The 22,842-nt window shown below is 44.9% G+C and overlaps 1 protein-coding gene across 1 annotated transcript; it reads left to right on the top strand.

Moving 5' to 3' along the window:
* Nucleotides 1-4,421: 4,421 nt before the first annotated feature.
* On the top strand, nucleotides 4,422-5,396 carry MAS1 (MAS1 proto-oncogene, G protein-coupled receptor). The gene has a single exon (XM_058534304.1). The coding sequence runs from the start codon at nucleotides 4,422-4,424 to the stop codon at nucleotides 5,394-5,396; it is 975 nt and encodes a 324-aa protein (XP_058390287.1).
* Nucleotides 5,397-22,842: the final 17,446 nt, after the last annotated feature.

Below are 22,842 nucleotides of genomic sequence, written 5' to 3'. Positions count from 1 at the left end.
AGGACAGTGGCTGAAACATGTTTGTTTGAAAATGGAGAGAAGGTGATATATCTGCAGAAAGTGAATTTGGTTACTTTGGTTTGACTCTAAAAGGAAAATACAATTTGATCTTAGGCGTCAAAACACCTTTCCTACCTGATTTTTGTGCGGAGTGCATGAGAGCTCTGTTGCACGTAATGAGAGGCGGAAACCTGAAGGAGGTTGTGGTTCAAGGGTGTGAGCAGAGTCAGAAAGATGTTCTTGTCAATTTTCTTAAAAATTCTGATTAGGTCCTGATTTTATTTCTAGTCTTTGGATTAGGTTTGTTATTAAAAGACGAAGACATTTGACTTCCTTGTATAAGGCATTTTGGTTTTCTGATGGCTCTAAACCTGAGCCATCCAGTGTGCTAGCTGCTACCCACAAAAGACTATTGAGCATGTGAGATGTGGCTGGTCTGAAGGAGATGAGCTCTAAGAGTAAAAGGCACCTTGGATTTTGAAGACTTGATGTGAAAAAAAATAACGTAAAATATATCATTTTTTATATTAATTACATGTTGCGGTGATATTTTGAACACATTGCGTTAAATAAAATGTTATTAAAACTCATTTCACCTATTTCTTTTTACTTTTTTATGTGTGGCTACTAGTAAAACTTAAATTACACCTGTGGCTCGTGTTATATTTCTATTGGATAGTGCTGGTCTAGACCCCGTTTACTCTCTATCTTTTTGTACTCCGGATTATTCTTTTTTCTTCTTCTTTCCCTAAAACACCACCACTACCAGCAGCAGCAGCAGCAGCAACAAAACGCCCAGCTCTGAGGCGCATGCCATCCAACTATGTCACCTACCACCCTCCTCTCTGTGACTATCTGCAGATCCCTCAGTCGCTTTCTCAAATCCCTGGAAGATTTTAGCCCTTGGCTCACAGTCACTATTTTCTAAGTCTATTCCTATCTCCAACACTACGTCCCAGTGATTTCAATGTCCATATAGATATTTCAGTGTCCATATAGGTACTCTTCCAGAGCCCTGGCCTCCAGGTCCTGGTCTCCCCTCACATGACCTTGTCCTCCACTGTCCCTCAGCCATTCATCCCCATGGCCATGCTCTACACTTGTCAATACAAATAACCCCAACACCACACGGCCATAATCTCAGTTCCAAGCATCGCATTCTCCAACCCCGCCCCCCACCACCACCATTTTCCAGTTTCTGCCTTTAGTTCCGGCACCTCAGCGGTTCTCGGACACCACTGAGATCTGCAATAGATGGCTCCTATCTCCTGCTCATTGTCCGTCACCTCCCCGAGACCTCACTTTTCTCCTAACTCTGTTGAATTCCATAGTATGTCGTCATAACCACTCCCTTCCATGGGCTTCAATTCCTTTGCCCCCCACTGTCCATTGCACAAGCCTGATAATAGCCAACCCTGGTTAAATCCAACCGTCTTCTTTCTCCGGGTTTGCACCCGGGCAGCTGAACCAGAGCTGGAGAAAAGCCCATGTCATGCTGAATTGTCTCTTTAAATTCATGAGCACCAGCCTGGGCAGGCTCTAAGGTTTGCCTGGCCATCCTGCTCTTTGTGTATTTCCCTAGTCCTTTCCCTCCTTCACTTGATTATTTCACACTTTCCCTCTCTCCTTAAACCCTCAACCTCTCCTTATTCTTAGCTGATGACCTTGCTCCTTACTTTGCTGAAAAAAGAGATACTGTACGTTCGGAAGAGAACTTCTTCTAACATCTAACACTCCCCTGTCACTCTACCCACCTGGCTGCATCTTTAACCAGATCCTCTGTCTTCCCTCTGTTCCCATGAATAAATTATGCTCCTACCTAAGGCCAGCAACTCCTCGGAGCTCTAGATCCCTACCCTCAGGTATCATCCATTGTTTCCTTTCTACCGGATAATTCTCATCAGTTTATCAACTCTCCCTCAACCCCACAGCCCTCTCCAGTTACTGCTCCATTTCTGCTTGAATTTACATTCAAGTTCCATGAGAAGGTTGTCTATACTCACTGTCTCCACTTACTCTCGTCCCATCCTCTCTGGAATCCACCTTGATTAATCAGGCTTTCATTTTCTCTACTCCACCAGAACTTCTCTCATCAAGGTCAACAATGACTCTCCTCTAATGGTCAATTTCCAGTTCTCACGTGACTGGAACTTGCTGTGATGTTAGCACAGTCGATCACACTCCCTTCTCCTTCAAACACTTTCTTTGCTTCCCAGATACCACTCTCTTAGTTGTCTCAGATCCTTGTTTCTCTTGTTTCTTTCTAACCTCTAAACTTTGAAATGTCCCAAGGCTCAGTCCTTGGACCCCTTCTCCTTTTTGATTACTCACATTTCATGGGTAATCTCATTTAGCCTCATGATTTTAAATTCCACCTGTTTGTATACAACACTCACATTTATATCCCCAGCCTACATCTGCCCCCCAACTCCTGACGCCCTACTAGACACCTCCATTTGGCTGTCACATAGGCTTCTTTAACTCCATATGCCCCTCCTAACCGGCTCCACCTGTGCCTTGTCCATTCAGAAAATGGCTAAAAACGTGTTCTCTCTTTCTACGATAACACATATCTTATCCATCAGCAAATCAAATTGTATCCAGAGTCTACCCACGTCTTACTGCCACCACCACACTCTGGTCCGTGACATGGTTCATGCTCTACTTTTCTCAGTGGCACTTATTATGATCTGACATCTATTTATTTGTTGTTGTTGTTATGTTATTTGGTTATTGACTGCCCCCCCCCAATGGCATATAAACTCTAAGAGGTTGGTGCTTTGTGTGTTTCTTTCATTGCTGTATCCCAGTGCTTAGAACAGTGCCTGGCATGGAGTTGGCACTGAATAAATATTTGATGGGTGATTTGGCGGAACATGGCTGTCTTACCTACAAACTTACAACAAACGCTGGTCTCTACAGCAGATCTTTGGTCGGCCATGCTGTGGTATTGTGAATTGCGGTTCTTGTGTTGGGCCCAGAGGGTATTGGGGCCTATATCTTCTGTGTAATTATGAAATGAAAGGAGACTCTGCCCCAGTGAAAACAATTTCCAGTATCTCGTCAGAACAGCTGAGGGAAGTGTTAGTGGGGAGACGGGGGTTCAGGACAGCGGAGGCAGGGACCTCTCCAGGCTCCTGGATCACACCACCGGGGAGGTAACTATCCTTTCACCAGTCCGCCTGCTAGCCCAGGTTTCAGGCACAGCTGTACTGAGTGAAAACCCTGGCCAATGCCAGGGTTCTGCTGACTCAATCCTGGAAACGTCTCATATCATCAGAGACATTCAAGCTCCACAAAATATCACATCTATGTACTGTTCTGCTTCAGGTGAGCTTGTGAGGAAAAGGCAGATATCTACCAATAGAAATATTGTTTTGGTCAGCTTCCTAAACGTTCATTATTTTTTGCACATGTAGGGGCCCTGTTCTGCAAGGACAAAGTTCAAAAAGCAAAGAACAATATTTTAACACCGAAAAAAAAAGTCTAAAGAAAAAAACAGCCAAGGCCAGTGGTGAAAGTGGCTTACGTCTGTTTGTTACATAACAGGAAGAGGGTGTGGGCTGTGCGTGTATTTATTTTGCAGTTTGTAACGTGTGAGGGAAAGTTTCTGAGAATCTTTGCTTTGCGGTCTCAAACGTTTAGCGTTTTTATTGATTTCAGGTTAATGCTTTGTTTAATGTCTGTCAATAGTGTTTTCCTGCCTAGTCTGGCCTATGGTATGTGGATGTGTAAATACCTCTTGTTAAGGCCCGCCATCTGTTGCAGAGTCTTGGTTTACACTGCACACCTAGTCTGAGTACGTGCCCAGCTTTGTCACAGGTATTGAGACTACATAAAATAAAGGCCTTCTAATTGTTCATACTTTCAAAAATATTGGTACACTATTGTACATAATTTTGCTAGCTATTCCCTCTCCTTTACTCATGGCTTATGGCACTTTATGCATTGAAAAACAACAACAACAAGATTGCCCAAACATGTATTCTGTCATGGCATTTTAACGCGATTAACCTTGTCCTTCAGGCCAGGAGATGGAGGCACAGGAGATGAAATGATTTTCAAAATGCCATTCTGAAATCTTGGGCCAGACCAGAAATGCACACCAGGAACTCAGACTCTCTGGCTTTGCCAGACCCCTTGTGGCACTGAAACACAAGCAAATAATAATACAGAAATAAGGGCAATTGGGAGATCAAAAAGTCATTAAATCAATTCTCTTTTCTGGTGAAATGTCTAATTTGATCATCATTAAAAAGAGAATTGTACGGTCTATTAAACTTTTTTTTTGTACAGCATGAAGGTTATGATCCATAGCGGAAATTCTCCCTTTTCCTCCACTTCATCAATTTTCATGGTTTTTTTTTTTTTAAACTTATTTACAGAAAATTACCCAAAGAGCCCCAGCCTGAGGCCTCCTCATGGATGAGTCAAATGCGACATCATTTGTTGAGGAGTCCACAAACGCCTCAACCAGCAGGAACACCTCCGTCGGAGACCCGCATCGGGAGATTCCCATCGTGCACTGGGTAATTATGAGCATCTCCCCACTGGGCTTTGTTGAAAACGGAATTCTCCTCTGGTTCCTCTGCTTCCGGATGAGAAGAAATCCCTTCACAGTCTACATCACCCACTTGTCTATTGCGGACATCTCTCTACTCTTCTGTATTTTTATCCTGTCTGTTGACTATGCTTTAGACTATGAGCTCTCTTCTGGCTATTACTACACAATTGTCACATTATCGGTGACATTTCTGTTTGGCTACAACACGGGCCTCTATCTGCTGACGGCCATTAGTGTGGAGAGGTGCCTGTCCGTCCTGTACCCCATCTGGTACCGATGTCATCGCCCCAAGCACCAGTCGGCATTCGTCTGCGCCCTCCTGTGGGCACTTTCTTGCTTAGTGACCACCATGGAATATGTCATGTGCATTGACAGTGAAGGTGAGAGTCACTCTCGAAGCGACTGCAGGGCGGTGATCATCTTCATAGCCGTTCTGAGCTTCCTGGTCTTCACTCCACTCATGGTGGTTTCCAGCACCATCCTGGTAGTCAAGATCCGAAAGAACACGTGGACAGCCCATTCCTCAAAGCTGTTCATGGTCATCATGGTCACCATCATCATCTTCCTCATTTTCGCCATGCCCATGAGACTCCTTTACCTGCTGTACTATGAGTATTGGTCAACATTCAAGAATTTGCACCACATTTCTCTTCTCTTCTCCACGATCAATAGCAGTGCCAACCCTTTTATTTACTTCTTTGTGGGCAGCAGTAAGAAGAAGCGATTCAAAGAGTCCTTAAAAGTGGTTCTGACCAGGGCTTTCAAAGATGAAATGCAACCCAGGCGCCAAGATGACAATGGTAATGCCGCCACAATTGAGACTGTCGTCTGAGGATGGTGGAGTGACATAGTGGACAAAAATGGTGGGACACAGATAATTTGTAGTTTGTGTTTGGAACACAACTTAAGTATCTCCTCAACATGATACAGAGGGACACCCCATCCTATATGCATGAGACACTAATTAATGATGAGGTTGTACTACTGTATTGTATCTTTTGGAAATGCCTGAATACGTGTTGGACCTCTACCATTTCTGTACCTATCAAAAACATTCTTTCTGTTCCTCCTCAGCTCTTCTGGCAGCATTTTCCCATGAACTATAAAAATTCCTCTGGCAGGAAGGTTTATAACTGTGTACAAGAAAAGGTAACAAAAGTATTTATTGGAACTAGAGGAGGCAGAGCAATGTAGCGGGAGGAACATGGACCTGGGAGTCAGGCGGACTCTGTCATTTGCTGCCTGTGCAACTTCAGGCAAGTGGTTTAACCTCTTGGAGCCTCATTTCCTCACTTATAAAATGGTGACAGTAATAGTCCATACCTCCCGGGCTTGTAGTGAGGATGAAATAGGAAGATAAGGGATGCAAAGCACCTGGCACATGTCAATGTTCAATAAACGTCTGTCTCTCCTCACTCCTTTAAGTGGAAGAAGAAATATATACTTCTCTTTTGTAAAGCACACACACACATACACACACACAGCTCTATCATGTACAAATAGTGTTATTATGTTTTTAAATGTAGAATGTAAATTTAGGAAGGTCTTTCTACTTGCAGCATGAAAGCTTTTCATGGCACATCACTTCTATTGAAAACATCCGCAGATGTTATAAAGTCCAACCAGCCACGTGTTACAGCACTATTTCAAGTTGTGAAAAGAAACGTTGGCCACCAGTAGAGGAGTTTCTCACAGCTTCCTTCCCTTTGTGGGAATCCTAGATGCCATGAAAGTCTGTTTTGAAATCCTTTGCTGGATATACATTTTCATGAACGGAATTTAATTCACAAGTTCATGAGGGTGATGGTGCTTTTGGAGCACCCCCTCCCCGCCCCGCCCAATGAAGTGGTGGGTTATTTATAGCCACCAAGTTCTCACCTGCAGCCAGATGTGGGTTTCTGCCCCTCTGGGCCTCCTCTCCTCCTGAGCATTTCTGTGTGTCATTCCCGGAAGGAGGCTCAGTGGCAGGGGCTGATGAGAGTGTGGCCACATCTTGGAGGGAACACGGACATTTCTCCCCAGACAGATCTTGGCAAGACGTTCTGAGCATCTTAGCGCTCTGCCGCTCACCTGCCATGACCTGTGTCTGTGTCTTTGGGCAGCTTGTCCTGGGTTTTAGCTGGGAAACACATCATGGCCTACTATATAGGCCTAAGTAGTATACTATAGTATACTACTATACTTAGTTTCCTTCTGCCCTGTCTAGACGTCCCCTAAAAATGGCAATGCTTCGTGTGGCTCTGTGGAGAGTCATATGTTCTCACCCATAAATGAGCCCATGAGTATTTATTTTAACTGTCTCTGAAGGGTCAGAGGAGCTGTGATGAAATGATTCTCTGTTGCCACCTGTTTCCTCTCCATCCTCTTCCTTTCAAAAGAAACAATTGCCTGCAGCCATGAGGGCAGCTTCGCTGGGGGTGATGTGCAAGTCTCTCCCACCCAGCCGAGCTCGGATGCAGGCGGCTTTTCAGTGGGTGATGGCCTCTGATTCACAAACCAGGCAGCTTGCTTTCAGGAGCCCAGATGGGTGTGGAGCAATGACATTTAGAATGATCTTGTTTTTGATTGAAAACAGAGCATCTTCATTGGGAAGGAACAGAATACGGAGATCAGAGTCTCTCCTCTGTTTACCATCATCTCTCCCGATGCTGCACTGGCCTCTGGGTTAGTGAAAAAGGGGTCAACCTTGTCTCGTTTCAAAGGGATCTTGGTCTCGAAGAGGTACTTAAAGACTCTTAGAAACAAGGAATTTTCACCCAAGGAATATGGTGAACTAATGGGAAGCCCTCATTTATTGCCTTTCTGCAGATGTAAGGGGGGCATTGAATGTGATAATGAATATAAAAATTCTTCTAACCTTTTAAAGAGTCATGGCTTGCAAAGAAGTAGGATTCAGAGTTTGGCAGTGTTGTAAGAACAAATTTCTCTCTTTATTCACCTAAACCCATCCCCCAAAGTGAACCATAAAGTTAAAATTAAAATGAGGGGCCGGCCCGGTGGCAAAGTGGTTAAGTTCGCGTGCTCTGCTTTGGTGGCCCAGGGTTTGAGGGTTCAGATCCCAGGCGCAGACCTACACACCGCTTATCAAGCCATGCTGTGGCAGACATCCCACATATAAAGTGGAGGAAGATGGGCACGGATGTTAGCCCAGGACCAATCTTCCTCAGCATAAAGAGGAGGATTGGCAACAGATGTAAGCTCAGAGCTAATCTTCCTCACCAAAAAAAAAAAAAAAGAAAGAAAAAGAAAACTGAGAAGATTTAAGTAAATATGCAAATATGGAGAGTAGACCAGATAATTTATACCCATTGGACATTTAGACAATTTGCCTAAGTCATCGTAGATTAGGAGGTGCCATTTCTGAGAATTCCCTGGGCATGGGGAGGAGGTTGTTCGGATATAATGCCCACCCTCGACGAAGGGGAAGGATTTGTAGTGTTCATGCTACAAATGCTCATGGGTGGTCTCTCTGCCAAACTGCAAGATGTGAACAAGGCCCGGATGAGCGAGTGGAAGCCCCTGTGGTCTAGAATAGGAGAAGGAAACAACACAGCTATCTACAGCTCCAAGCTGCGCTCACATCAATGTCAGGAGAGATAAACAAAGTGGTGTGGCAGCAAGGAGAAGGTGAAATCACATCTTTGGCAGTAAAAAGGAATGTTTCATGGAGGTGCCCTTTGGGTTGCTTGAAGGCAGACAGGATTTCAAAAGACTGAGGAGGGAGAGAATTCCAGGCCGAGGGCAAGCGTGAGTGAAGGCAAGGACATGCAGCTCAGGTGAAGCAAGTCCAGTCTCTCTCACTTCCTTGGATTGGCTGGAGAAGTGGTCCTTGGAGACTCAGGCCGGATCATCAGCCCCCTCCTCTCTCTTTGTTGCTATTGTCTTTGGCCTTCTGGCACCACCTTCTTCAAGTTCCTTGGAATTAGGCCCCCAGGCCTTCTCTCCACATCCACTCGCACCATCATCCAGCCATGCAGTGGGTGGCCATTCTAATTTCTTATCTCCACAAGTCCCCCACTGGCCTCCATCTCTGCGTCATCTCAAGTGACCCTCAGCTCCTCTCCTTTCTGAGCTACACTCTGAGCCTTATTGCAACTCAACCCAATCTACTTCTGAAAAGTAAAATCCCACAGTTCCGCCACCTGACCAGGCTCTCCTGTCCCTTACATCATTCACTTTCTTACTCCCACTAGCCATGGGTTTCTACACCACTGAGACCTCTTGTCTGCCCATTGAGTTCACAGGGTCTGCGAGTCCCCTTGGCGTCTTCTCTGTCCCTGTGCAAGCAGACCCCTGGTGTCCCTGGTCCAGTCACCCTCTCTGTGCTGTCCCTGCACCCCCCCTCCTGCTCTTCTGTCCTGGTTGCCTCTGCCCCAAACCACGCTGCCGAGCAGCGCAGAGAACTCCCACAGTAGTCAGATCAGGCTCCTGCAGAGTCATGGTCCTCACAGGCTGGTCCCTCCTCACAGCCCCACGAACCTCATCCCCCATCCTGTGGGCAGCTCTTCCAAACTCCCTCTCTCTCCTCCAACTCTCTGTCTGGCACCTTTTCCTGCACTGTCCCTCTCTCCTCACAACCTTGCTTCATAGGTCACTGAAAAAAACCAACAACTCTCAGATCCTCCCGACCATCTAGGGTGACCTCATCCACACCACTCATTCCTCCTGTTCTCCTGCCTGAAGATTTTTCTCCTCTTCCACATTTCCTGTCTACTGGCCTCCCAGACAAGAATCTTACTCCTGTAGTCGCAACCAAAGTTGTGTTTTTTTTTTTTTTTAAGTAAAAATCCAAGTCCTTACAGCGATCTACAAGGTTCTATGTGACCCGACCCTGTCTAACTCTCGGCCCCTCCTAACTCTCCAGGGTTAGTGTGGCTCCCTCCTCCAGCTACAGCCCCTTCCTTGCAATTCTTTGAAAGTGCCAAATACACTCCTACTCCTGGGCTTTTCACTGGGATGTTTCTTCTTCCTGGAATGCCTCCTCCAGGGTTCTGCTCACCGTCTCTCTTCCCTCGGGCTTCTGGTCAGATGTCACCTCAGGAGGGAGGCGCTCTCTGCCCACCCCACACCCAGTCACCACCCCTCCCTCATCCCCTCCCTGCTGGGCTCAGTTTGTCCTCAGCGCTCATCGCCATCATCGTGTTACACATCCCTCTGCTTGTTTGTCTGTCCTAGAGGATGGCTCCTGAAGGTCAGCGGCTTTCCTTTGTCACAACTATGGCCCCAGCCCCCGGAAGAGCAGGTGCTCCTTGTGCTGTGTGGTGGTGGTGCTGTGGCATAGGTGGTGGCTCCTATGCCCCCTCTCTGGGCAATTTCTTTTCCACATATACACAGGCTCAGCTTGCTCCCATCTTAACCTGGTCAAAAAACGAAAGCCATTCCCTGCAGTCCCGTTCAGCTCCTATCCCGTCTCTCCCTCCCTTTGCAGACAACCTTCTGGAAAGGCTCTTCCACACTCACTGTCCATTATGATTCACCCTTCACACCCAGCCAGCTGACTTGAGACCTCACCACCAGACTGACATTGGCTCAGCTACGAACGTGAGTGACTTCCACATTGCCACATCTGACAGGTTCTTTCTACCTATACCTTTTGGGGTATTTGACATGGCTGACCATACTCTTCTTGAAAATCTCTCTTTTCTTGAATTCTAGTTAGCCACTTTTCCTTTTGGCTCTCACTGTGAATCCCATTCTGCCTATTCGGAGTCTTCTCATCTCTTCCATTGTTCTTCCCTGCTCCTCCCCTAAATGGCCATGTTTCCCATGATTCGGTGGCTGGGCCTCTGCTCTCTCCTTCTGCACACTCTCCCTGAATACCCTGATCCATAATCGCTTATGTATTAATGACCCTCAAATCTACAGTGACCGACAGAATTCTTTGCTGGGCTCCAGTCCTGTATACCCAACCACCTAAGGGACATTTGGACCTGATGCCCTGCAAACACTTCGAATACAACCTGTCCAGTTCCCCCTACCCCCATTCCTCCCATATTTCTTTCTCAGTGGATGACACCACTAGTCATCGTGTCGCGCAGGCCATGCTATTCCCTTCACATAGATTGCCTTTCCCTTTTTTTCATCTAGCAAACTCCATTTATCCATCTACATCCAGCTCATGCAACCGCCTCTCAGGAGCGCCTGCCTGGAACCTGAGTTCCTGGAGGACCATTTCACACCTTCTCTTTCCCAGTCTTTCAACATCTCTTTCCTGCCCTCACTCTCAGCTGATGGTTTGCTTCCGTTTTCACAAGAAATAGAAGCAACCAGAAGAATCTTCCACACCTTATATCATCGTATCTGCTGATCTGGCTGCATCTCTCTGCACATAGGCTTCTCTCCTCTTTGCTCGGGGGGAGCCCACTGTGCCCACCCACACCCACACACAGCTCCCTTCTCCTATTGCCTGCCCAAGGCCATGGCTCCAGCAATTCTGCCCCCTTTACCCTGCATCGTCGATTTCAGTCCAGGCCAAGAGAGGACAGATTTTCAGGAGGCAGGATGGGGGACAGTTGGTGAACCTCATTGGCCTGGATTAGCCTGCCCCCTACCACGCATGCCAGTTGTTTCTCTGTAGACACTGCACTCACTGAGAGAACAAATGGAGAGCCCAACAGTCCACACCACTTCTCCCCTTCCCTGGGCCCTTTGTAGACGGACTCAGAATGATTAGTTTCCTTTATGGGCTTGTGTGAAGAGCACCTGTCAGATGCCTTATGGGGTTCCTACAATTTCAGCACTAGTGAAATAATTCCTTTAGGTTAAATTTTGACTTTTCACTCAACCCCTTGTACAACTACAAATCATCCCACCAAGTCATACATAACTCTTCCTGTGCTTTTCCCCATGGAGAGGAGCTTTCCCCCATGGAGAGGAGCATCACCAGACTAGACACCCAGATGTGAAGACTGCTGAATCAGGGGGTGGAGAGTGGGTGGTGGGGTATGGAAAGGAGGAGGCGGAACCATAAAGTACTTGATCACTTGATGCCACACACAGGAAGCTTCTTTTCTTTTTCTTTCACATTTGACTCCCTAACATTACAAGGTTGTGTGGGGAATCAAAATCCCCCAACATGAAAGCATTGATTACCAAATGTACCACTTATAAAATTGGTTCCCACCAAGCCTCCCTCTCTGCTTAGCACTAGAGTCTCTCTTTCCCTGCCTCACCAACATTTTTGTGGGTCAGTCTTGCAATGTTTGAAAATCGATGCAAACGCAATGCAAACTGACGGCAAATTTCAACTGGTGATCTTACAAAATATTCTGGATTCTGTGAAGTTGGTAAAAGAGGTGTTGAACTGCTGAAGTAACACTAAACTATTGACAAAAGAGCACGGGGCAGAGTTAGACCTGTTAGCAGCTGAATCAGAGGAAAATAAGCAAGGATGGTGATGAGATGAGAGCTCCCAAAAAGAAGAGTTTTAATATCAAATGTATAAGGAAGGCTCTTGGGAAAACTGAAGAAGTCCTCAGGTATTTTTGCAAACATTACCCATTTATTGATATTCAGCGAAATTAACAGTGAAGTAAAGGATGTCATATCATGGTATTACACAATTTTGACAGACAAAAGTATGCCAAAAATTAACTCTTTTCTTAAAAGAGTTGACTTTTCTTAAGACTTGACTTAAAACAATAAGGTATTGTCATTTCTCAAGGTTCTGTGGGTTGATTGAGCTCAGCTGGGTGCTATTCATTTGGGGTCTCTTATGGTCAGCTGCTGGCTGACACCACAGTGATCTGAAGGCTGGACTGGCCGGAACACCAAGATGGCGCACTCACATGGTTGATTGACCAGCGGCTGTGGGGTCAGCTGGAGAGGCCATCCAGAGTTCCTACCCACGGCCTCTTGATGTGGCTAGAGTTTCCTACTACATGGCAACTATGTTCTGAGAGGAACCCAACTGAGAATAAGCTTTTCCAGGAGGCCAAAAATCAACCATTGGTTTCTCATTTGTTTAAAAGAATTAGCATGTGGTTGAAATAGCAATAAGCTTTGATAAAGGCAAAAGAGAAAATTTTTTCATATTTTTAATTTTACTGTTCAAGATAATGTACTAAGCTTCTTTTTCTTCAGGATTTACTATGAAATTTTGATCCTAACTTTAACAAGATTCCCTTTTTTTTTTTTTTTGTGAGGAAGATCAGCCCTGAGCTAACATCCATGCCAATCCTCCTCTTTTTTGCTGAGGAAGACTGGCCCTGAGCTAACATCTATTGCCAATCCTCCTCCTGTTTTTCCCTTTTTCTCCCCAAGGCCCCAGTAGATAGTTGTATGTCATAGTTGCACATTCTCTCTAGTTGCTGTATGTGGGACACAGCCTCAGCATGGCCTGACAAGCGGTGCGTCGGTGAGCGCCCGGGATCCAAACCCGGGCTGCCAGTAGCTGAGCACGCACACTTAACTGCTAAGCCACGGGGCCGGCCCCAACAAGATTCCCTTTTAACAAACTTTTACTAAAACTAGTCATCCTTGGATAGGGAGATCCTCTTGCACTAGTTATGTTTTTAAATGTGTACATACGAATGTTAACACAAAGAGTTGAGTTGTCAAAGCAGATTCAATGTGAATTGTAGATCTTACCCAACAGAAAACTGAAGATTCAAATGATACGGGCAAGTGCAGGCATCTATGAAACATTTTTTTCTGGAGGAGCTCAAAAGGGAGATGCAGTTCCCCAAATGTCCCCTTCTCCTCCGTGAGAACATATTTTAGTTTCAGATTGACTGATGAGTTTTGAGCAATGTAGACAGATATATTGCTCTTGAAGGAAGGTATTTAGGTTTGAGGTCCCTCTGTTTTGTATTCTAATTACTCAGATAGAAAATGTGTATGTGACTACTTCCCCTTCTCCAGTCTTCTGTGCCCCATAAATCTATAAATTCCAAATTTATTTACAATATCCATCTTGACAGATCAGGTATATTCTGCTGAAAATAGGACTAATTCCCTGAGTAGAACACTTCTGCAAAGCAGCCTGACTGAGGTTAGCATCTTTGCAAGGAGCCCTGGTTGAGGTCATTCATTCCCCCAGGCACTCCCTGCAGGGAAGGACTGAGTTACCGGCTAACGCCCTCTTTCTAACACCTCCGCCGACACCAGACTGGAAGTGCTTGAGGCAGAGACCTCATCTTACAAGAAGGGAGAGTGAGAAGGATACTGCACTTGGAGTGAGAAGGCTAGAACTAAGAGCCTGACTTTCTACTTGCTAGCTGTGCAAGCGTCAACAAGTTAATCTCTCTGACCCTTGGCTATCTATATAATCGGTGACTTGGTTGGAGTTTCCCCCAAAGCAGATCCTGAGGCAAGGATTTGGTGCAAGTAATTTATACAAGAGGAGTGTAGAGGGAGTGGAAAATTCAGATAGGGAAGGGAGGAAGCCAACATAGGGAGAGTATGGGGGTCCAGGACAGTGGGGACCCTCTGAGAGATGCATGTAACCCACCACTGGACTGCCCTCCTGGAGGGGCAAAGGTGATGCTGAGCCACCACCTCCTGCCCCTCATAGGCAAGGGTCACTCTTAGAGCGACAATCTCTAGCTCTTCTGGGTGTGTCCTGTGCTCAGGTGCAGCACAGCCCATGGTGAGAACACCTCGAGGCAGAGTCGCTCAGGGAGCCATGGGCAGGTGCAGGATATGCCTGCAGGTGACCTCAGGGTGGCCTCGGGGCTGACTGACAGCATCTGCTCTAAGGGAATAAAAATAACCTGCCTCATAAAGTAGGTGTGCCAAGAAGCATCAAGTATGTGAAACTGTGTAAACTGGAAAACATCAATCAAAAGTCAGTTATTCGGGGCCGGCCCGGTGGCGCAAGCGGTTAAGTGCGCGCGCTCCGCTGCGGCGGCCCGGGGTTCGCTGGTTCGGATCCCGGGCGCGCACCAAAGTACTGCTTGGTAAGCCATGCTGTGGCGGCGTCCCATATAAAGTGGAGGAAGATAGGCACCGATGTTAGCCCAGGGCCGTCTTCCTCAGCAAAAAAAGAGGAGGATTGGCGGACGTTAGCTCAGGGCTGATCTCCTCACAAAAAAAAAAAAAAAAAAAAAAAAAAAAAAAAAAAGTCAGTTATTCGTTGAAGACATCATGCTAAGTGAAATAAGCCAGGCACAAAAGGACAAATACTGTACGATTCCACTGTACGATTCCTTGCTTTCAGTTCCTACAGTAGTCAAGTTCATAGAGACAGAGAGTGGGAGGGTGGTTGCCAGGGGCTGGGGGGAGGGGGAAACGGGGAGTTAGTGTTTATCGGACATAGAGTTTCAGTCTGGGAAGATGAAAATGTTCTGGAGATGGATGGTGGTGATGGGTGCACAACAATGTGAAGGTACTTAATGCCACTGAAGTATACACTTAAAAATGGTTAAAGTGGTAAATTTTATGTTATATGTATTTTTCACACAATAAAAACAATTAGTTCTTATTCTTTCAAGGCACTAGGCGTGCTTCTCAGCATGATTGACAGCGTCTGGCCCAGTGATGGGCACCGAGCCAATAGCATAGTTGATAAAGAATGAAGACAAACTTTCTCAGTCACTCCAGGGGGTGTAGAATGGGCATTATCTCCACTGAGAGCCCAAAGACATGAGGCCAATTAAACAATACATCACAGAACCTGTATTTTCAAATGAGTGCAGTCTCCTTTGAAGCAGCCCCACACCATCTCAGTGAAGCCCCTGCAGAGGGCTGGAGAGTAACCATTTCAGCTTTTCGGACCATATAGTCTGTGTTACAATGACTCAACTCTGCTGTTTTTGTGTGAAAGCAGCTGTAGAAATACGTAAATGAATGAGCATGGGTGTATGCCAATAAAACTTCATTTACAGATACTAAAAATTCAATCTCATGTAATTTTCACATCATAAAAACTTTCCGTTATTTTTCTTCAAACATTTAAAAATGTAAAAAATTATTCTTAGCTTGTAGCCACACCAAAACAAGCAGTGGCTGGGTTTGGTGGCACCTGTACTTTGCCACCCCTGGCCTAGAGTATTTTGGGAATCCCTCTTCTGGAATTGCCTTCAATGTGGCCACAACACACCCATTTACATGCCTGACCTCAGTGGTGACAAATCTTCATTGTTTCCTGGGGATTTCACATTGCATAAGGACCAGCAGACAGCCTGACTCAAATCTGATGGAGAGATTGGTGTAAAGCTGAGAAATTCTGTTTTTGGCAAATCATAAGGTGATACTAGAAATTGAGAGATTTTCTGTGGTAGCTAACTTGTGTGTAAAGATAATTCCATTTCTACGCTCTCAGGGACTATTTTCTTCAGTCATACTCAACTATATTGTCTGAATTCAGAGGGAATTATTGGAGTTTTTCAGAGACCAGGAATGAAGTGTTCATGCATAAGAATTCTTGTTAGATTTTTAGAAGGATAAAGATCTCACATATGGCTTTTGGGTACAGCATGAATAAACTCTAATTGCTAACACATGAAAAACCAGAACATTCCTAATATTGGGTTGATTAGCGCTTGCAAGCTTTGTACCATCACCGTCCTAAACAAGGAACATAAGCCTTGTTCCGAGTTGTGGGATAAATATTTCAGGATATTCTTAATGCAAAGGTCATCATCACACTGACTTATTGATGTATGCTTTTGATCAGAGTGTACCCTTTAGAACGGTTTGCTCTTAGTCAAATGTAGAAAGCCAAAAACATTCCTTAAAACACACAAAACAAAATAAAGTCACAATGAAACATCATTAAAAATCCTTCCACCTCATTAGCTCTGGTTGAGGATGCTTGAAGGTTTATGGGAAATCGAAGTGAGCTCGAGTGCTTCCTACCTTTCTTCTTCCAAGGAGACGGGAAATAGATGAGGCCCGAGGGGCAGAGGGGCCATTTCTCTTCCTGCAAATGACAAACCGACAGAGTGCGTGACAGCGCTGATTGTATTTTTGGAGGGCTAAGCACCCCAAATCTTCCCTTGTATCTCTATAAAGGCAAGACCAAGAACAAGAGCATTTCCTGGTTGAATTTCAAGTTTGAAGGGTCTTCTGTTAGACACACGAAGTAGGAAAACCAATGTTAGTTTTACATGGCCGTCAGCCTGGTGGCCCGGCTCAGGCCTCCACGTCCAGCCATTTTCTCTGGGCCTGCCCTTGAGGAAGGGGAGCACAGCGTCACAGCACCCTGTCCACGATGACCCTCGGAGGATTATCACTCTTAGACAGTCCCTGCTTGCTTTGACTTTTACTTACAGACCTTATTCTCAACTTTCAATCATTTTCCTTTTTCATCTTAAAGTTGGGTGAACTGAAATGAGAGAAGACGATGTCACTGAGGGCAAAGCATTGTTGAGGGCTACAGGCATAACAGAAAAGCTCTCTCCGGGTCCTTGCGCATCCCCTCTTGGCACAGATTGTGGCGCCGTGGAGACTGGAATGAAATTACAACACTGGGGAAGTAGACTGGGAGACACGATGAACCTGTGTCCTCTCTCTCGGGTTACAAGAGATGACCCTCAGTGGCCGGAGGTGCTCATCAGAGCTGGTCAGAGTTCAGCAAAGGGACCGTCAGGGCAGGACGTTGATGTCTTAGGAGCTTAGCAGTGTCTGTTGGATGACTGAGATCTCCACAGTTTTCTCAGGAGGTGTCCCCATAGGGGCCCAGCCCCCACCTCAGGCCACAGCCTGGGATGAGAACAGGGCTTGGCACAGAGAGAGATTTCCTGCTCTAAGTCAGAGGGGCCCCTGGACCGGTTCCTGGTCCACAAGGAGATGAGACTGAGAGGAAGCATTGAGGACATTTTCTAGTCATTTGACAGAATAATCTCATGTCTCTTGAATCTAATGATTGAAATATTAGACATATTTTGTATGACTTTGTTTTTTATTTCACTTTTCAAGTCTTTTTTTTTTTTTTTTTGGTGAGGAAGATTAGCCCTGGCTAACATCTGTGCCCGTCTTCCTCTATTTTGTATGTGGGACACCACCACAGCATGACTTGATTGAGCAGTGTGTAGGTCCGAGCTGGGGATCAGAACCTCTGAACCCCGGGCCGCCAAAGCAGAGTGAGTGAACTTAACCACTATGCCACCAGGCCAGCACCTCATTTATTTTTATTATATTTTGCAAAAGACACGGTCTGCTTTGGATTATTAAAAAAAAAAAAAGGAAGATGTCTCTTGTCACAGATTGTTGGGAAGCACTGCTGCAGGCCCTGTGAACATAGTCTCTATTTCTTCTCCTTTCTCTTTCTGGGGAGTTGTGCTTAACTGCAGAGGCAGGCTAGTGTGTTGTGTTGCACTGTGTAACGCTAGGTCTAAGGAAAAGCAGTCCTCAATAACCTAAAGGGCAGAAAGGGCTTGGGTTTTTATCGAGGAGGCTGAGTTGCTGCAGGAGGCAGAGTGTAGCCGGCTTGCTGTTGTTGACCTGCTGGTCCCTCCATCCCCTGGACACCGTCCAGAGGCTGAGCTGTTGTGGCCTGCTGCCTCTGCGTGCCACCACAATTGCATTCCAGTCATTCTGTGTCTATGCAAAGTCCTGGGCCAGAGTGCAGTTGGACACGCCAAGTTCGCACACTGCACGCATGTCCTGGCTGCTGCGGGACAGGAAGAGGGCACATCTGCCCCTCCCCTTCCCTTGTGAGACCTGGGCCCCTACATTCCACAAATGCTACACATAATGGGACACTAAAGGGACAAGTGCCCATTATGGTCCACGGCTTTGGCTGCCCCACATTCCATACATAGCCCTTTCCCCACTTGTAAGTGTCCCACGCCCTCCGCACCTGTCTCTGCCTCTCTCCCCAGCTCCAAGACTTTCCAGTTATCACATCCAGCTCGAGTCCAGGATGCTTGGGTGACGCCCTTTTCTCTTCCTTTTTCTTGCCCTGGAATCCTTCCTGTGGGTTTAGAGAGAAGCAATCAAACAGAAAACCCCCAAAAGAAGGAAATCCCAGGGTAGCAAATATTCACCATCTGGGTAATTAGCCTCTGAGAAATTGAGATATTTTTCATTCTGTTTACATTCTGTTGAACATCAATCTGCACACCTAAGATGATGCATCCTATGGTACAGTTTTTGCATGATCTATACATGAACCAGTCAATAAAAAATTATATATGACAGGCTATCTGAAATTTTTCAATTCCGTGATTTTTCACAAGAAACAAAGGGGACAAACTTCCTAATTGTTTCTAGAACCTTGGGGAGCTTTAAGTTTGTGTATGTGTGGGACTCCATGTGTTTTAAACAGAAGGGGGAGAGTTGATTTTGTGCGGTGAATTTTCCACATCTTTTATAGCAATGTTCTTTTCTGGAATGTGCGTGAGTTCAGAAGTAAGAACAACTGGGCTTAGCGTTGAGACTTTATTTGCATAAATAATGATACCTACCTCGTGAGAAGTAGAGAGTACGACTACTAACTCAAACAGCTATTTACTGTCTGCCAGACACTTTTCTTAGGGCTTTATGTGTATATCTCATTTAATACTTACAACCTTATAAGTCTGTGCTATTACTATCTCTGTTTTATAGACCAATATCCTTAAACTAGTCAATGGTAGAACAAAGAATTTCCAAGTGTGACAGTCTGCCTCCAGGACTTCTAGTCTTCATCTTACTCAAATGTCAGATTCTTTCCCTTATTGACCAAAGATCCTCTTTCACTCTTCATGCTGAAAAGGAAGTTGAGAAATTTATATGTCATGTGGATGACACGAGGAATCACTGGGGAAAGATTGAGATGTTCCTTCAAGCCTAATATCTTTTCACATCACTAATATCCTAACATCTTTCACAGAGATAAGTAGTGTGGAGTTTAGTTATTAAGAAAACTAAATCTTGATGTTCTGGCTCCTTAATTGTTCCCCTGTCTTCCTCCTCCAGCCCAGCTGCTGTGATTTGGCATGTTATGGTTAAACTGAATGGAAGAAAGGGACCTGGAGCAACTCCAGTGTTCTCATTTCAGGTTTTACCGGAAGGTTCTGCAGGAAGCTGCGCTGCCACTGTCTACAAACAAGACAAGAAGAACCTAGGTAGCAGAGAACTTAGCGCTGGGGCCCGGATACTGTTTCTAGGGAGTGTCTGGACATTCCTGCTTCGTGCGTGGGTCCTTGTCACCCTGTGGTTGTTCCTCCTGAAAGCGGATCCTGTGGACCTGTGCCTTGAAGGACGCCAACGACATAAATGTTTCAGTGCGGAACCTGGCAAGTTGGAGGGTACAGGATGGAAATAGAAGACAGATGGGACTGGAAACATGAAGGGCAGTTCTCAAGCATCCTGAGAAGAATAGGAGAGAAATTAGACGATAAGACATAAGGCGAAAGGACACGACAAAATACTCGAGCAATGAACTAAGAAGAATGAAATTGGTTTGAGAAAGGTAAGAATTAACAGTACACAAAATTATGAATAAAAAGTGCATTATGTAATAATTAGCAGGAATCTATATCTCCTTTCAGCAAAGAACTTAAATATTTTAAAATAAATAAAAAACCTTTATGCACCCTAACTCTGATACCAGCCCAACACAAGGTTGACATAAGGGAAGCCATATTATAGAAAGGAAGCCATATTGTAACTATGAATGACCTCTGATTAACTAACCCAGCTGGATATGCTCCGGCTCACATGTAGTCTAGGTGATTAACAACCACCGTCCAGGAGATATACATGCTCTGTAGATTTTACGGCCCCTGCTGCATATGTACTTCCCAGCTGTGATAAGACAATAATTTTGTTCTTTTGAATTCCTTAGGAATGTAACGACCCCCGGACAGAGATTCTATACTGGTATCCATCATCAATGACAGCTGAAAGGTCTGGTGTGGCGACTCCCAGTCTGGAATGCCAGGGGGTCAACATTCCTGACCCCTCCTCTATAGCCCACTAGCCCCATATAACTGCTCCAAGATTCTGTACCCTTTAAGATGGTTCTTTAGGACACTAGTCCACCATCTTCCAATCAGCTAGCTCATCACTTGATAAAAGTCCTTTTCTACCACCATCTTGCCTCTTGACGGACTGCCTTTTGTTTTACAGAGAGCAGATGGTGCCCTTTGTGCAATAACACCTCCTCTCCAATTTTTGGAGCCCTTTCATTTTCCAGAATGATCCAGGGCAGGCCCACCCATCCTTTTATCCTCAGCAGCAAGTCTCCAGTGAGGCCCCATCTTCAAGAGCTTTTGTCTCTCAGTAACTGTTAAATGAATGAACAAAGAAGGCTTTCAGATTAAAAAAACAAGTAACCTCCTTCCTCTCCTGTGTGCCAGATTCCGCTTTTGAAAATTCCTCCAAGGCAGCCATGACATCCACATTTAATCTACTTACACCTGCATCAACCACCATCCTACATTTTGTCTTTCTCACTCTCTTGCAGCTACCATTTTGTCCCCTGTGTAGGCTACATAATATATCATTCATTTTTGTGTGTTTTTGTATAATAATTGTGTCATAGTCTATGTAGTTTTCTGCCAATTGCTTTTCACTCAGCATTATGCTGAGAGATTCACCTATGCTGCTGTGTGTAGTGTGGTTCATATATTTTGAGTGCTGAAATATATTCCTCTAGGTAAATATTCTACGTTTTATTTATTCTCTTGTTAGTGGACTTTTTGTTTTTTTTAAACTGAAAACATTGCTGTTTAGAAACTTTTCTAAACATGTCTCCTTGTATGCTTGTGCAAGAATTTCTCTTGGGCATACCCTAGACGTAGGATTGCTGGGTCAGATTTACAAAACAATAGCGAAGTGTGTTCTGAAGTGGGGCAGGGCAGATGGAGTGAACCAATTCACACTCCTCCCACAATACACGAGTCCAGATGATCCACTCAGTTGGTACAGAGGATAAAGTTGATCCTCACTATACTTCTCAATGTTTGCCATTCTAGTGGGTGTTATGTGGTATATTGTTGTAGACTTAATTTGCACTTGCTGGATTACTAAAGCTGTTGAGCATCTTTTTGTGGTTACTGGTCATTTATGCTATACTGTATTGAATAGTGTCCTCTCCTCTCCTCAAATTCACGTTCACTCAGAATCTCAGAATGTGACCTTATTTGGAAATAAGGTCTTTGCAGATGTTATTAGTTAAGTTACGATGAGGTCATACTGGATTAGGGTAAGCCCTGAATCCTATGACTGGTGTCCTTATAAGAGGGCTGGATGAAGACAGACACATACAGAGGGAAGATGGCCATGGGAAGACAGAAACAGAAATTGGAGATGTGTCTACAAGCCAAGGAATGCCAAAGATTGCCAGCAACCATCAGAAGCTAGGAAGAGACGAGGAAGGATTCTTCTCTAGAGCCTTCCGAGGGACCATGGCCCTGCTGGCACCTTGAATTTTTTCCACTGGTCAAATTTTCAAAAATCCCTCTGGCAAGTCTTAATTACTTACATTGCCTTAAGTACTATAGCCTTATGTAAGTCTTTATATCTGGTAGGAACATTTCCTCACCATATTCATTTTATTTTGGGGTGATATAGCGAATGCTGCCTGTGCTCTGACCATATCCCTTTGAATTTCTTTATGTTCTTCATTTCACTACCAGTTTTCCCTGGGACCACTTCCTAATAAATCATTTTCACATGTAGCCCTGTGTATCTCTGTCTCAGGGTCCTCTGGGGAACTATTTTAAGACTTTGATATTCCACATACATTTTAGAATATCTTTTCAGGTTACATGAAAATCCTGAGATTTTGTTTGGAATCGTATAGAATATCTGATCAGTTTTGGGGGAGAATTATGCCCTTATGATGATACTGAGCAACGGGCTCACTCTGCTCACCACAGTCTGAGCTAATTAATCACAATGAGTTAGGGATCGAGAAAGGAAGTTTTAATTTGATTAGCTGGCATAATCAGGAAGATGGCGGATTAATGTCTCAAAAAAAATCTTCAAAAATTACAGAATCTTGAGGTAGTTATATAGGGAAAATGGAGGGGATTTTCTTCAGGCATGATGGACTCCAGGGTCTTTCATCGTTCCCTTCTTCTGTCAGTTGTGATGGATATCTCATAGGTGTGTTTCCCGCCGGTGGTCAGCCTGTTCCTGGAAAGAAACTCATGGAACAAACTTTTAATTTATCAGGCTATCAGGGAATACATATGTAAGCAGAGGCCATAAATCAGGAGAGCATGTGAATTTTTTAGAGTACGTGCAGAGCAGCGAGTAGTCACACAGAGGAGGGGCTGGGGCCATTTAGCGTAACAAGATGGCATCAATTATGCTCACTTACAGTGATATTAAATAGTTTTTACACATGAATATAAAATATTTTTTCATTTATAGGTCTTATTTAATAACTTTTAACAGAG

This window comes from Diceros bicornis, chromosome 39 (genome assembly GCF_020826845.1).
Source record: "Diceros bicornis minor isolate mBicDic1 chromosome 39, mDicBic1.mat.cur, whole genome shotgun sequence".
Classification (NCBI taxonomy): domain Eukaryota; kingdom Metazoa; phylum Chordata; class Mammalia; order Perissodactyla; family Rhinocerotidae; genus Diceros; species Diceros bicornis.
This window is presented reverse-complemented; position numbering and strand designations above follow the sequence as displayed.

Bases quoted from the DNA above. Each gene is read 5' to 3' on its own strand.
- MAS1 (XM_058534304.1), top strand. From the start codon at position 4,422: ATGGATGAGTCAAATGCGACATCATTTGTTGAGGAGTCCACAAACGCC.